General features: G+C 52.9%; 1 protein-coding gene across 1 annotated transcript; it reads left to right on the forward strand.

Moving 5' to 3' along the window:
- Positions 1-3,613: 3,613 nt before the first annotated feature.
- Positions 3,614-4,567, forward strand: LOC129131450 (olfactory receptor 14J1-like). Its single transcript, XM_054650442.2, has one exon. It carries the CDS (start codon positions 3,635-3,637, stop codon positions 4,565-4,567), a length of 933 nt encoding a protein of 310 aa, XP_054506417.2. The 5' UTR covers positions 3,614-3,634.
- The last annotated feature ends 11,334 nt before the right edge of the window (positions 4,568-15,901 follow it).

Raw genomic sequence — 15,901 nt, forward strand, 5'->3', positions numbered from 1 at the left:
GCAGCAAAACCTGAGTCACCCAGATATAATCCAGCATTTGTTTTGTGGGCTCACCGGTTACCCCAAATTGACTAACTGTGGACCGTAACTGTGACAACAATTTCCAATCCAAAGCAGTTATTGTTGCTTGAAACCCTCCTCCTGCCACAGGAGAATAAATCACCGGACAGGCAACATCCTTAGCAGCTTTTATAGCCTCCTCATCCCCCGTATCCATGATTTCCTTTGCTACCGCTGCCCATGCTTTCCTTCACCCCCGTGCAATGGCCCCCGCTAGGTCATTTTCTGACCCAGGGATCGTCGCATTACTAGGAGGAGGAGATGGAGGGTTTGACACAGGCGCAGGCAGTGCTGACGGTGCTGTTACAGCACATGTGGGGGGGGTGGGGGGGGGGGGGGGGGGGGGCTGCTGCCTGAAGCAGGAGCCGATGCTGGCGGGAAGCTGCTGCTTGAAGCAGAAGCCGATGCTGGTGGCAGATTGACTGTGGACATGGCAGGGGGTAACGGGGAACTAAACCAGTCCCCATAACTCTTGTTCTTTTCATGGGCTACACTGGCTTGCTGAGCAGCCTTTTCCTCTGCCTGATATTTCAACAATTCATCATGCATGACTCGCCACAACTTTCCCAACTTTTTTGCAGTTTTATCATCATCTATGACTGCCTGCCATAACTTATCCCCAAATTTGCGCCACTCTGTTAACTCATGTACTGTATGAGGATTTTGAAAATGTCCCTGTTCATACCCATAAGCTAACAACCCAGGAAGCTCTTTCTGCAAATCTATGCCCTTAACCTGACACTTTTGTAAAAAGCCAGTAAATAAATCATATGCTGCTTGCCTTTCTCTATCCATTTTAAAAACGTCAGCTCTGTTGCAGCCCTACAAGTACTCGGCAGAACGTATCAGCCAGGCTCTCCGTTGAGGTCACCCAGGGCGCGCCCCCTTCCCTTTTTCAGCAGTGCTTTCGCCGTCCTTGCTGCGACAGGACCCGAACTCCTACACTGATCCACCATGGTTGCCCTTACAGGAATCATGTTGCAGGGTCACCATTTGTGGGAAATCGGCGGAACAAATGCAGCACACAATATGTGTGATCAGCAAGTCTCGAACTATATTGATAGTTCACACATATTTATATTGGTGTTAATGAAGCTTATACATATTGCAAAGCTGAGCTCATTATTGGTTAATTACTTATCGGTCAGCCACGCCTACTTCTATATTCTTATGGTTATTCTGCTTCTACTTCTACATTCTTGTGGTTATTCTGCTGAAACTATCCTCATATTTTTGGCAAAAGATCCTCTCCTCTATCCAGTTGTTGCACCAAGGGCACAATCTCCTTGCCAGTGATTGGACACTGACTGCTAAATCCTAGACCTGTCTCCTTCTAACTTAACCAACAGTATTATGTCGACATAACCTTTCTCAGCCAGCCAACTGTCCACAAAGCTCTCCACATTGCCTTATCATAATGAGCCCCATGGTGCATTTGGAGCTGAGCCCTTGAACCTCAGGGCCTGGGAGGAGATTGCAAAAAACTTTCCAGGATTCAAAGTCACAAGAAAACTCCTAAGTGTCTCAAAGCATGAATGGGTCTCACTGAGGTCCATTCCCAACACAGGTTCCTCATGGACTCCTTGGAGGAGAGAATTGGAGGCCAGAATGGCACAAAAATCTCTAGGACACTCAGGGTGGAAAGGAGAACCCAAAGTACCTTAAAAACCTTGAGTATCTCAAGGCATTATTGAGTTCCACTGAGTGTCAGTACAAAGCTCTCCAGGGACTCATTAAAGCAGATAACTGGGGCCATGATTTCACAAAACTCTCACAGAGTCTGTATCAAAAGGGAAACACCAAGTACCTTAAAATAACTGAAGTACTTGAAAGCATTGATGAGTCCCACTGAGTGTTGTTCCTGACAAAGCCTCTCCAGGGACTAATTACAGGAGATAATTGGAGGCCAGGATTGCAGAAACCTCTCAGAGACTGCAAGGCAAAAGCCAAAGCCAAAGTCCTTTGAAAAACCTGCAGCCCCTGCAGGGAGCATGAAGGAGCCCCCAGGGCCATTGCTGAGCAAGGCTCCCCAGGGACTCCTTGCAGCAGATCCTTGAGGCCACTGGGATGTGGGCTAGGGGGGGATGCTGAGGGCAGCACAAGGGGCTGACAGTGCCCAGCCTGGCTGGGGCTGTGCCAGGAGGCCCCAGGGCCTCAGGACAAGGTGTCTCCTCCCAGCCCTTGGTGGCACAGACCCTGCTGTGCCCCAGGGCACCAAGACTTGGCTTCTCTTTGTCCCCACCTGTCATCACTGCCTGCAGTTCTCTGCTCAGTCGTGTCCCTCACTGGGACCCATTAAAAGGCCAAGAAAGTTTGGAGTTGGATTCTGACTTGGAGTTCTGGAGAGGTTTCTTCAGCTGCCTCTCAGGGACTGACGTTCAGGGCCTGAGCACAAAGCTCCAGAGGGGCTCATTAAAGTCCTTGTGCTGTGTCTGTGCTGCTGAGCTGGGCTGGGCTCCTGGCACAGAGGCAGCTCCTGGTCACCAAGAAGAGCTTCAAAAGCACATTTCTCTGGATGAGCAGCTCTTCTGCCAGCCCAGCAGGGCTGGGGCACTGCCTGCAGCCAGCGTGGGCACAGCACAGAGGCACAGAGAGCTTCAATCAGTCAGGGCTGGGAAGGGGCTGAGAAGTGCCTGGGGCACAATCACTGCCAGCCCTTGGCACAGGAGCCTCTGGCTGCAGGACAATGCAGCTGCAGCTCCTGGAGCCATCTCCTCAAGCTGGAACATGCCAATGCCTGCAGAGCCTGTGAGTACATTCTCTGCTTGTCTCTTGTGCAGAGCAGCCAGGGGTGCCCAGGGCTGTCCTGCAGAGCAGGGTCCTGCAGCCCAGGGCGCTGTGCTGGGGCAGGGACTCTGCTGCCTGCCAGGGACAGCTCTCAGCCAGCCCTGGCACCTGCTCCCAGCACTGGGGGACAAGATCTGGGTGGGAGGAGACAGCTGGTGAGGCTTGGAAGTGTTCTCCTTGTGTGGGGAGGATGCTGCATTGTTCAGGGCTGCTCCCAGCATGGCATTGAACTGCAGAACATTTCCAAGTAGAGTATACAGGGTGCACAGCAAGGGAGGGGCTGCATAAAAGGGAAAATCCTGTTGTTTTAATCTACTGCTCTGAGTTGTCTGGATGGGAAATTGCCCATATATATTTATCTTTCAGTTCAGGCTGAGAAGAATAAAAAAATTTCTTTCAGATCTGAATAAACCAGGGAGTGACAGAAATCAGCACAGGGCCCCTCACATGCAGCATCAGTGTTTCTTTTCCAGCCTCCTCAGGGTTGCTCTGATGTTGCCATCAGAGCCTGCAGAGCCAGAGCTTCCCCTGGGCAGTGCCTGAGCTGGGAGGGCTCTGCAGGGCAGAGCTGAGCCCCCAGGGCTGGGCTGGGCTCTGGCAGCACTGGCAGGGCCCAGCCCTGGGCATAGGGAAGCAGCTGCTGGCAGGGACAGCTCCAGGCAGCAGAGCCCTGGGCAGGCAGTGGGGGGAAAGTGCCCCAGGTTGTGCTGGGATATTTCAAGTCCTCTCCAAACCCAACTATTCCATGATTACTTTATTTACAGCTCCCCATGCCAAGGCACAGCAAATGTCCAACAGCAGCTCCATCAGTCACTTCCTCCTGCTGGCATTGGCAGACACGCGGCAGCTGCAGCTCCTGCACTTCTGCCTCTTGCTGGGCATCTCCCTGGCTGCCCTCCTGGGCAACGGCCTCATCATCAGCGCCGTAGCCTGCGGCCACCACCTGCACACGCCCATGTTCTTCTTCCTGCTCAACCTGGCCCTCACTGACCTGGGCTCCATCTGCACCACTGTCCCCAAAGCCATGCACAATTCCCTCTGGGACACCAGGAACATCTCCTACACTGGATGTGCTGCACAGGTCTTCTTTTTTGTGTTCTGTGGTATAACAGAATATTTCCTCCTGACGATCATGTGCTATGACCGCTACGTGTCCATCTGCAAACCCCTGCACTACGGGACCCTCCTGGGCAGCAGAGCTTGTGCCCACATGGCAGCAGCTGCCTGGGCCAGTGGCTTTCTCTATTCACTGCTGCACACGGCCAATACATTTTCCCTGCCCCTGTGCCATGGCAATGCCCTGGGCCAGTTCTTCTGTGAAATCCCACAGATCCTCAAGCTCTCCTGCTCCAAATCCTACCTCAGGGAACTTGGGCTTCTTGTGTTTTCCATCTGTTTTGGTTTTGGTTGTTTTATGTTCATTGTTTTCTCCTATGTGCAGATCTTCAGGGCTGTGCTGAGGATCCCCTCTGAGCAGGGACGGCACAAAGCCTTTTCCACCTGCCTCCCTCACCTGGCCGTGGTCACCCTGTTCTTTAGCACTGCCATATTTGCCTACCTGAAGCCCCCCTCCATGTCCTCCCCATCCCTGGATCTGGCCTTGTCAGTTCTGTACTCGGTTGTGCCTCCAGCCCTGAACCCCCTCATCTACAGCCTGAGGAACCAGGAGCTCAAGGCTGCAGTGTGGAGACTGACGACTGGATGCTTTCAGGAACATTAAACTGCTGGAAAATTTCTGCTAATCACTTGTAATAAAAGTAATCTTTGATACTTCATGTTGATTTCATTTTGGATGTTCGTTTCCTTTGTTTTAGTTTTTTCATATTGTCCAAAACTAAATGTAATTTGTTTTGCCATTTCTCATTTTGTTTCTCTTCACCTTCCCTGCGGCCACAGACTGTGTCAATGAAGGACTGCACTCTTAGTGGCTTTAAAGAAACTAAAGGATCTCCCAGCAGAGTTTTCTGTAGGGATCCCCTTGTGTTGTCTTCTCTGGAGCTACAGCAGCAATGTCTGTGTGCAGAGCTGGGGGCAGATCAGTGTTAAGTACTGCAGCCCTGCTCCTGCTGGCCACACCATTCCTGATCCAGGCCAGGAGCCATTGGCCTTCTTGCCCACCTGGGCACACTGCTGGCTCATGTCCAGCCTGCTGTCCATCAGTCCCTGCAGGTCCCTTTCTGCCTGGCTGCTCTCCAGCCACTCTGTCCCCAGCCGGTAGCACTGGGGCCAAATATCAGGGCCTGGCACTTGGATTTTTTAAACATCACCTTGTTGGATTCATCCCCTGGATCCAGCCTATCAAGGTTCCTGTGCAGACCACTCCTATGTTCCCTCAGATCAAAACTCACATCCATCTTGGTGTCATCTGCAAAGATGACCTTGGTTCTTTGGGGCCCCTCAGTGTCACAATGGCCTCTTGGTTACAGCAGGCCCTGCACTGTCACACTGGTCTCCTTGGTTCCATGGGGCCCCAAAATGTGGCAATGGACTCCTGTGTTCTGTGAGGCTTCACAGTGTCACAATGTTCTCATTGCTGCTGCAGTTCCACAGTGGCCCCTTGGTTCCATGGGGCCCAGAGTGTCACAATGGCCCCATGGTCACATGAGGTCCCACACTGTCACCATGGTCTCTGTGGTTCCACAAGTCCCCTCAGTGTCACAATGGACTCTTTGTTTCCACAAGGCCACACAGTGTCACAACGTTCTTCCAGATCCCTTGAGGCCCCATCGTGTCACTGTGGCCCCTTGGTTACACAGGATCCTGCAGTGTCACAATGTCCCCTTGGTGCCATGAGGCCCCGCAGTGTCAGAACGGCCCCTTGGTTCCACTGGGCCCTGCAGTCTCCCAATGGTCTCCTTGGTTTTGCAGTGTCAAAATGGTGAAACCCCTTGGTTACACAAGGCCCTGCAGTGTCACAATGGCCTCTGTGCTTCCACAAGGACCCAGAGTGTCACGGGGCACTCCCTGGGTCCATTTGGCCCCAGAGCACTACCATGGACCCCTGGTTCTGTGGGGCTGCATGGTGTCACCATGGTCCTCTTAGTTCCACGAGGCCCTGCAGTGTCACAATGGCCCCAGAGTGTCTCAATCATCACAGAATGACAGAATCAAATAGGCTGGAAAAGACCTTTGGGATCATCAAGTCCAACCAATGCCCTAATACTGCCTTGTCACCCAGACCATGCCACTAAGTGCCACTGGAGAGGGACAGTGACTCTGCCACCTCCCCCCTGGCCAGCCCATTCCAGTTCCCACTCACCCTTTCTGTGAAAAACTTCTTCCTATTGCTCAGCCCAAACATCCCCTAGTGTAGGGGATTATCCAGGTCACTGTGGCCTGGTTTGGGTTGCCCAGGGCAGGAAAGATGTCTGGCAGCTGGTGCAGGGTCTGGGAAGGGCCTCCAAGGTGGGGCTGGAGCCCCTGGGCTGTGAGCAGAGGCTGAGGGAGCTGGGCTTGTCCAGCCCAGAGCAGGGAAGGCTGAGGGGCTCCTCATCCCAGCCTGGCAGTGCCAGCGAGGAGGGGATGGAGAACACAGAGCCAGGCTCTTCACCGGGGGCCTGGTGGGAGACAAAAGCCAATGGGTGGAAGGGGAAAGAGGGGAGATCAGCCAGGACAGGAGGAGATGAAATGAGTCAGGCTGGTTTCAGCATTTCCTCAACACCAAGAGCAGCCTGACCTCCCTTCTCCATCCACCACTGACAGCTTTGCAAATCAGGAATTGTTGGAGCTGTTTTGCCCCCACTCCAGGAGGAGCATCCTGATACAAGAACTTAATTGTGTTTATGTCTATCACAGGACCACATTTGTCTGAAATTAATTTTAGTATGTAAATCACTTGTGGATGGTGGACTCATCGGATGCTGCTGGGATGTTGCACATAGCTCAGAGAAGAGCGTGATTGTTATTAAATTGTGTCCTGTTCAACTGGGGTGTAAAGGCCATGAGGAGAAATTTTCTGTGCCTCTGAGTCTCACCAGTTCCTGACCCCCAAAGGACACAAACCTGATGAGCTGTGGTTCCTGCTGCAGTGGCTGCACTTGCACCTCCCTCCATCCCCAGAGCAGAGCTCCCTTGTCCTAGAGAGTCCCTGGCAATGCAGGGTTGAAGGAAACAGGATAGGCTGTGGGGATCAGGGACAGGGCATGGCCAGGGATTTGGGGTGGATGTGAGCCCAGGGCAGGACCTGGCCCTTGCCCTTGGTGAACCTCATTCAATTGTCCTGGGCCCATGGCTCCAGCCTGTCCAGATCCCTCTGCAGAGCTTCCTGCCCTCCAGCACAGCCACACTCCCACCCAGCTTGGGCCAACCTGGGAACTGACTGAGGGTGCCCTAAATGGCTTCGTCCAGATGAGCAATAAAGAGATTGAACTGACCTGGCCCCAATCCTGAGCCCTGGGGACACCCCTGGATGTGACTCCATTCCTCAGCTGCTCTGAGTGCCAGGCGCTGGATGAGGGAAATGGTGGGGTGTGGGTAGGGACAAAGTGTGATTGTCTGCCATGAAGGGTCTTGATTTTCAAATCTGTTGAAATTGCATTAGGACGTGCTGGCGGTCACTATCAAGTGAACATTGGTGATATCTATCTATAAACAGGAAAAGAAAACTTAAACGGGCAAAACAATTTACTCCACATTGTTTTCAATATAGTATATTCACTTTGAATAAACTTCTGAAATATGTCTAATTAACCACTTCAATTATTCCCATGGGCTTTTCTTGTTCAGGTGTTTCAAACAAATATTTATGAACTTTTCTCACTGAATTCCTGAAGTGAAGAGCTCAAAAAAGATAATGCCTCTGGAGGAGTAAAATTCATCAGCAACCTCCCAGTGTCTGAGGATCCATCCCCATGAGAACAGCAATGAACAGAAATGGGCACAGCTTTGTGGCTGCCCCAGCTTTGGCATGGGCCCTGGGCCTGGAGCAGGAGCAGCTCTTGAGGGCCCCAAGGCCGGGGCTCTGGTGCTGCCCTGGGCAGATGGGATGGCAGCAGGGGCTGCAGAGCTCTCAGCACCTCAGGCTGAGGGGAGCAGGGCAGCCAGGGAGCCTCCTTTGGCCTTGGCCAAGCACCTTCCTCCCATGGCTGGGGCTGAGTCCTGTGGCAGCTGCAGCTGCTGCTGTGCCCTTGGCAGGGGCTGAGGCCGTGGGGCAGTGCCCAGAGCAGCCTGGCCTGAGCAGAGCTGTGGGGCCAGAGCCGGCTGGGCTGGGCTGGGCTCAGAGAGGCCCTTGGTGCTGCCCAGAGCTCAGGGCAGCTGGCAGAGCTTGCAGGGAGCTGGGCCGGGCTCAGAGAGCCTGGCCCAGAAACCATCAGTGTCCATCTCAGCCTGGCTGAGCGTGCAGGGGCAGGACTCAGGCCAGGCCTTGTGGGGCAGGGCCAGCTCCTGTGCAAGGCATTGCAAACAGGCAAGTGGCCCAGAGAGGAGGCTGCTCTGTGCCCTTGGTGGCATGGACAGAGCAGGGAGGGGGCTCAGGACATTTGTCAGCGCCAGCCTCTGTGCCCAGCCCTTGGCAGCCCTGGCTGCTGAGCCCAGCTTTGGCCTGGGCTGAGTTTGGCTGTGGCCCAGCTCCATCCTCCTGCGGGGCTCAGGGCCTGTTCCCGGCCATGGCCAGCCCTGGCTGCCTCTCTGCTGGCCCAGAGGCCGGCAGAGCCCGGGGCAGGGCTGTCTGTGCAGCCCCACAGGTGCCACGGGCTCTGCAGGAGCTGGCAGAGGCTGCCCAGCAGGGAGGCCATGGGGCACAGAGCCCCAAGGCTGCTGTAGGCACCACGGCACAGGGGCCGTTCCCAGCCGCAATGCTCCTGGCCTGGGCTGGGCCTGCACAGGGGCTGGGCCACCATGGCTGGGCCAGCACAGGGCCACAAAGGGGCCACGCAGCCGCTGCCGGGGCTGACAGCAAGGCCAGGCACACACAAGCAATTGCTGAGCATGGACTGCGCTGGCCAGGCCTGACTGTGCCAAAGGCAGAGCTCAGCTGCCCTTGGGGGCTGCAGCAACACTCCAGAGCCCAAAGAGCCTCCATGGCTGTGCTGGAGACCAAGGCTGCAGCAGGGAAATGCAGGGCTGCTGCGGGATGGGGAGGGCATTGAATTCCAGCAGACACCTCAGCTCTCTGATGATCCCAGCACCATGCTGGGCCCTGTTTCAGACTGGAGCAGAGCAGATGTTGATGGGACAGGAGCCCTGTGGGGCTGTCAGGGACCTGCAGCTTGCAAGGTGCTCTGCTCTCCCTCAGGTGCTCTGGGAGAGATCCAATCCCAGCTGGGCACCTCAGGGCACAAGTGGCACTGCCTGTTCATGGGCACACAGCTGATGTCAGCCTGGAAAGAGGCACAGGTGTTAATGCCTGTTAGTTTCATAATATACAAGAAAATCGTTATTATCTAGGTAATCTGAGTTCTTTTGATAAATGGCAAAGTTTTCCCATCAGGAACAGAAATTTTCTGGATCTACTGGATTGTTCTACTAATGGCAGGAGAAGAAATGCTGATGATTCCGTCTAATTGTGTCACCAATATTCAGTCTATTATTTAATCTCCTTTTTTCATCAGGTGTTTTTAGCTCTCCTGTTGAAAAGGCCATGTCTAAGTGGCCATCTCTTCACTAGACCGGCTGGATCTATGTCCTTTCCATTGCTCCCAGATTTCGTCCTCCAGATGCTCTCTGGTCATTCAAGTGCCTCTCAAATGATTGATTTCACGCTTTAAGCTCCAGAAAGTTGCCCAGTCTTTCTGATGTTGAAATAAATACCATATTAGTCAACATCTTAATTGTGTTTATATCTATCACAAAATTGTGTTTTCTTATGTCCTTGTCTAGAACTTTTTCTTTTTGGAAATCCCTTGGGGATCTGGACATGTCAGATGCTGCTGGGACATCCCAGAGAGCTGAGGGAAGAGCTGTGATGGTTCTTACACTGTTCAAATGTTCAACGTGTTTTTGTTGGCAAGAAACCTTTCTGTGCCTCTGAGTGTCACCAGGCCCTGAGCCCAAAGGACACAAACCTGATGAGTTGTGGTTCCCACTGCAGGGGCAGCACTTGGACCTTGGCTCTGCACAGGAGAGCTCTTCATGCCCTTTCTCACTTTTCCTCCCTCTGGGCATGGAGGGAGCTCCTGACTTCAGCCTGTGACTCGTGTGTGCAAAGAGCAAATCTGGGCAGAATTGGGGGAGGGAGGGTTTGGGGAGACCTTGGGAGCTGTGCTGGGCACAGAAGGTGTTTTCCATTGCTCTGAGGCTGTTTGCTGTGGAAAGCGGATTTAATATCCAGCAGAGGAATGACTTTGGCATTTGATGGAGCTGTGCCTTCCCTTGGCTTTGTTGGCTGACAAGAAATGAACATCCCTCTGTGTCTCAGACAGCTCCTTCTGCAAGGAAAGCAGGGGGGAGCTGGAGCCAAGGAGGTGAAAGCTGCAGGTGCAGCCTGGGCTGCAGGGAGCTCAGATTTGCACAAAGCTGCTCTGAGTGCCAGGGCTTGGATGGGGGAAATGGTGGGGTGGGGGTAGGGACAGAGTCTGATTGATTGTCAGCCATGGAGGGTCTTGATTTTCACACCTATTCAAACTGCATGAGGAGATGCTTGGATTCAGTGTCAATCAGAGATTGCACATATCGATTTAGGAATAAGAAAAAATCCTTAACAGGACCTAAAAAATGTTTTCTCACTGTCTTTTTAAATATAATGCATTCACTTCGAAGACACTACTGAAGTCTGTCAAATTAACCACAAAAGATTTGAACACTTAAATTATTCCCAGAGGCTTGGCTTGTTCAGGTGTTCTGAATGTCAATGAGCCCTGGGACACTGAATTCCTGCACTGAAGAGCTGAAGGCTGAACAAGCCTCTGGAGCAGGGAAATTCAGCAGCAGCCTCCAAGTTGCTGAGGATGTCAGCAGCCCCCACTGAGGCCATCCCTGCCCAGAGACCGTGGGGGAATGGGCAGACAAGGAGAGCGTCCCTGGGGCTGGGGCAGCACAACTCAGAGGCACCAGCGGCTCCAGCTGGGCAATGGAGTGTGGAATGGGGCTGGGAAAGCCCTGCCTGGGCTGGGCCAAGCAAGACAGACAAACCCTGACCCCCATCCCCCAAACAACTCTCTCAATGAGATATTTAAAAGGAATTACAATTGTTTGTGTCCTCTGAGTTGGATGCACTAGACAAATACTGGCAAGAAATCCTCAAGAGGTCAAAACAACAAAACAGTCTTTACTGGCAACTTCAGAAAATTAGAGAAACTTGGCAAATGGTTTAACGCCACATTCAATCAGCAGAAAAGACTTCTCAAAGCATTACCTTGGCCCATTCAATTTCATAAACTCTAAGCCTGTTCAATTTTAAGTTACTCAAAATTTGCAAAAGGACAGAAATAGAAGAAGACACAGAGAGAGCGAAAGACAGAAAAGATACAGAGAAGCACACACACAGCTACAAAGCCCTGGATTCCAGCACTGTTATGATGGAAATTCCAAGATGATGCAGGGTCAAGATGTGTGCTTGCCTTGTGGTCAGCCTTCAATACCCCTTGGTCTTCCTGGGCCCTTCCCCCAGGTGGGGCTTGGGCTCATTTGGTCCCTCAGGAGCTGGGTTGGGGCGCAGAGGTGGCTGTGGAGCATTGCCTGTGCTGTGCCAGGGACTGGCAGCCACTGCTGGGCTGGGATAGAGGCTCTGGGGGGATTGGGGTTCCAGGGCAGGGCAGGGCTGGGCTTCCAGGGCAGGGCAGGGCTGGGCTTCCAGGGCAGGGCAGGGCTGGACCTGCCCCTTCCTCCCCCACACATGAAATGTTTTGAGCCAACAATCTCCTCCAGTCTGTCACAACAGAGAATGTTGGATGTGGAACCCCATTTCTGGCCATGGACACCTGGATGAGAAGGACAGTTCTTTTCCATAGAAAGGAAAGCCCAGAGCTCCAGTGTTTGGAAGGCAAGTGAGAGTCTCACTATGCCAAGGCCAGCCAGACTTGTCAGGAATGGCAGATTTTGTCTGGGAGCAGTGTTTGGATTAAGGGAATTTGGAGGTGGAAACCCAATCTCGGCCATGGGAACCTGGAGAAGCAGGACAGTTCTTTCCTATAGAAAGGATAACACGGAGCCTTCCCCAGTGTTTTGGGGACAGATGGGAGCTGACCCTTATGAAACCATTGCCAGCCAGTCTTGTCCTGGCAATATTCCTATGTGAACAATCCTTTGATATAAGGAAATTAGGAGGTGAAACTCCAATTGTGGCCATGCGTGCCTGGAGGAGAAGGACAATTCTTTTCCATATGAAGGAAAGCACAGAGCCTCAGTGTTTCAGCAGCAGATGAGAAGAGACCCTCAACATGCCAAGGTCAGCTGGACCAGTCATGTGGCCCCTGGGAGGCCAAACCAGCCAGACCTGTTCTGTGTTTCCTTGCTTTTATGGGGCCCAATATTTTCACAATGGCCCCAACAATTGGTTCCGTGAGGCTGCCATCTCTTAATGGTGCCTCCATTGTTACATGAGGCCCTTCAATATCAAAATGGACCTTTGGCTCCATTGAGTCTCATAGTGTCACAATGGTCCTTTGGTTCCATGGCACCTCAAAGTGTCACAATGGTCTCCACAGTTCCATGAGACCCTGTGGTGTCACAATGGACCCTTGGTTTGATGGGGTCTCTCAGTGACACTATGGCCCCTACATTTCATTAAGTCACACAGTGTCCGTACGGTCCCCTTGGTTCCATGAGGCCCAGCAATGTCACAGTGCTCTCCATGATTTCATTCAGCCCCACAGTGTCACAATGGTCCCTTGGTTCCATGGGCCCTGTGCTGCTGCATTCCCCCCTGCCCTTCTCAGGCCGCCCTGCCAGCTGAGAAATGCTCCTTGGGGCTCGGCCTTGGCCAACAGCCCCTGGGCTCAGCTCCTCTGCAGCTCATCACAAACACTGTCTGCTCCAGGCACTGCTGCTGCCCAACCAGCTCCTGCTTTCTGGAGGAGCAGCCCTGGGAGCTGTTTCTGTTCCCTCAGTGGCACAACATCCCTGTTCTCACCCTGCCAAAGAAAGCTGTTGATGCCAAGTGCGGCCAGGATGAGCCATTGCTGGGACTGAAGCCCCTCTCTTGGGGCCCTGCAAACAGCGCTCCAAAAGGAGCCCTTGGAGCTCTCCTGGGCCAGCGACTCCCTCTGAGTGGGGCCTCTCCCAGCCGGGAACTCTCCTGTTTGCTGCACTCGGGGATCCCCAACAACGACGGGGCCTGGGCCGGTCCCCCCACTCCTCCAGGCTCAGCCCTTCACCCTCTGGGGAGATGCCAAAGGATCCACAGGGAGCATTACCTGCCCCCAGGGGAATTTCTCAGAGGTGCCTTGCACTGACTCTTTGTGTCTGTGTGCACACAGGAGTGCCTGTGCTGGAGAAATGTGGCAGAAATGCTGCTCTCTGAGGGGTTTGAGTGCCTTGGATAGCTGAGTCAGTCAGGCCTGTAAGTGTGGTTAAATCACAAGGTCTAAGTGAAGCTAAATTCTGCTAAGAGTTGTTCTTTTGCTAAGTTGTTATGTTTAATATAAATTATAAGCTAATTTAAATATTGCTTAATTTAAATATTGCTAAATGTTATTCCTCTGTTAAATTGCAAAGTCATAGGTTATAAGTTAGATTAAATACTTTTAAGTGCTGTTCTTTTGCTAAATTGTGAAGTTGAAGGTACCAGTTAAGATTAAGGTATCAGTTAAGTCCTGTTAGGATTGAGCTCTGTTAATCTTTTAGGCCATATTCCTTTTATCCTTGCCCTCACTGTCCTCTTGTCACACATACACAGGGACAGTTCTCACATCATTTCTTGTTTGATTGCCTGTATTTGGTTTGGTTTTGTTGTTGCTTTGTTTCCTTGGTGTGCCTGAAGTGTCCAGTCAGGAGCAGAGTGACTCTTGCCAAGGGACCTTGTGGTGCTGTTGCTTAACATTCAATCTGGTTTTTACTGATCCCTTGCTGGGGATTTTTTCAGCGCTCTCATGCCCTTGTTTGTAACAGGGTGAAGGAGCCCTGGCCCAGGCTCTGGCCCTGGGGGACACGGGGACGCTGCCGGGGGGTCCCTGTCCCCCTGTGCCACCCCCAGGGCCCCGGCCCCCCGTCCCCGTGTCAGGCTCTGGGGTCGATCTCGTGGAACATCCTCTGGGGGAGGCTGCGGCACCGGGGGCGGGGGGACCCGGGGGGACAGGGGACCCCGCTGTGCACGAGCAGGGTTGGACTGCTCTGGGGGGAACTGTGAGGGGGGCCGGGGCAGAGTCACCTCCCCTGTGACCTCACACAGCCCCTGTGATGTCATACAGGAACCTGTGATGTCACAGAGACAACTCTGGGATGTCACCCTTTAATGTCATGCAGCTGTACTGTGATGACACAGAAGACTCTGTGATGTCCGAAAGTCACCCTGTGATTTCACAATCCGTACTGTGATGTCACAGCCAGCTCTATGATGTTACATAGCCAGCCAGTGATGTCACAACCCTCTCTCTGATGTCACAGAGCCACCCTCTATGAAAGCAGGATCTGGTCTGTGACCTCACACCCTACTCTATGATGTCATAGACAGATGTGTGATGCCACAACCCCCTCAGTGATATCACAAAACCCTCTCTGTGATGTCATATTGCCACTTTGTAAGGTCACAGTACACACTTTGACCTCACAGCCAGCTCTATGTCATACAGCCATGCCATGATGTCACAGCCTGCTCGGTGATGTCACAGAATCCCCTCTATGATGCCATAGCTGCTCAATGACCACACACAACAAACTGTCATTCCATAGCCCAATCTGTGACCTCACACTGCCCACTCTGTGCTGTCACACAGCCCCTTGCTGACATCACAGCTGCTCTGTGCCTCCATGACACAGCCACAGAGGAGCTGCTGTGACACAGCCCCCTCTGGGACATGCCACCGCCCCTGCCAGTGCTGAGCCCCTGGGAGCTCTGTCTGTGCCCTGCTGGTGTCCCTGAGGGGCCCTGGCAGTGCCCCAGCCCTGCTGGGCTGTGCACAGGAGCTGCTCCTGGCCAGAGCTGTCTCTCTGCAGCTCTGCTGCCCTTGCCAGGAGCTGCCTCTGGGCCAGGAGCCCGGCCCAGCTCAGCAGCACAGACACAGCACAAGGACTGTAATCACCCTCTGGGGCTTTGGTGCTCTTTGTGTCCACCATGGCCAAAGTGCTGCCCAAGTTGGCTCTGTCAGGGCTGTCTTGCAGCTGCTTCCCATCCCTGTGCCCTGTGCAGCCCAGGCTGTCCTACGGTGTTCCTGCCCTGCGCCTCTGTCCCTGCAGGCTGTCGGCATCCCCTGGCTGCCCCACCTGGCTGGGCCCTTCCTTTGCTGACAGCTCTGCCTCCTGCCTGCCTCTGCCTGCCCACACAAAGCCTTGGCTTTGATATCTAAAGCGGTAATTCAATTTTTACTGTGCCTGTGAACTTTCAGCACAGGAACAAGGCATGCAGGGGCTGCTTTTCCAGCAAGGATGGCTGGAAGACAGGAAGACATCTGGCTCAAGAATGTAGTGGCAGAAAAAAGAAGGACTGAAACTGGGAACTTGGGGTGGGTTTTATGGTAATGGGTAAATTGTAATACACATTTAATGTTGCTGGTAGAATTACATGTCCACATAGGGTTAGGAGTTATCCCTCACTAGACCTCAGGCCTGAATAAATGATACCCTCTTAAATAGGAAATTAGTGTAAGGAGCCTTATTCTGATATTTCAGAGACTTGGTGACAGCAAGGCCTCATAGAACAAGGAGTCAGCTGTGGGACTGTGCAAACTCATGGAACAAAGGGTCCATTGTGACTCTGCAGAACCCCATGGAACCAAAATCCATTTTGGCACATTGGGGCTACATTGAACCAATTGTGATACACTACATTGTGATACTGCAGATCCAGGGAGACCATTGTGACCCTGAGAAACCTCTTGGAACAGAGGGACCATTCTGACTCATCAAGGCCTTGTGGAATCATGGGTCCATTGTGACACTGCAGAACCAAGGAGATGCTGTTGGCTGTGTGAAAGCTCATGGAACCAGAAATCCATTGTGACACAGCAAGGCCTTATGGAACCAA

This window comes from Agelaius phoeniceus, chromosome 8 (genome assembly GCF_051311805.1).
Source record: "Agelaius phoeniceus isolate bAgePho1 chromosome 8, bAgePho1.hap1, whole genome shotgun sequence".
Taxonomy (NCBI): Eukaryota; Metazoa; Chordata; class Aves; order Passeriformes; family Icteridae; genus Agelaius; species Agelaius phoeniceus.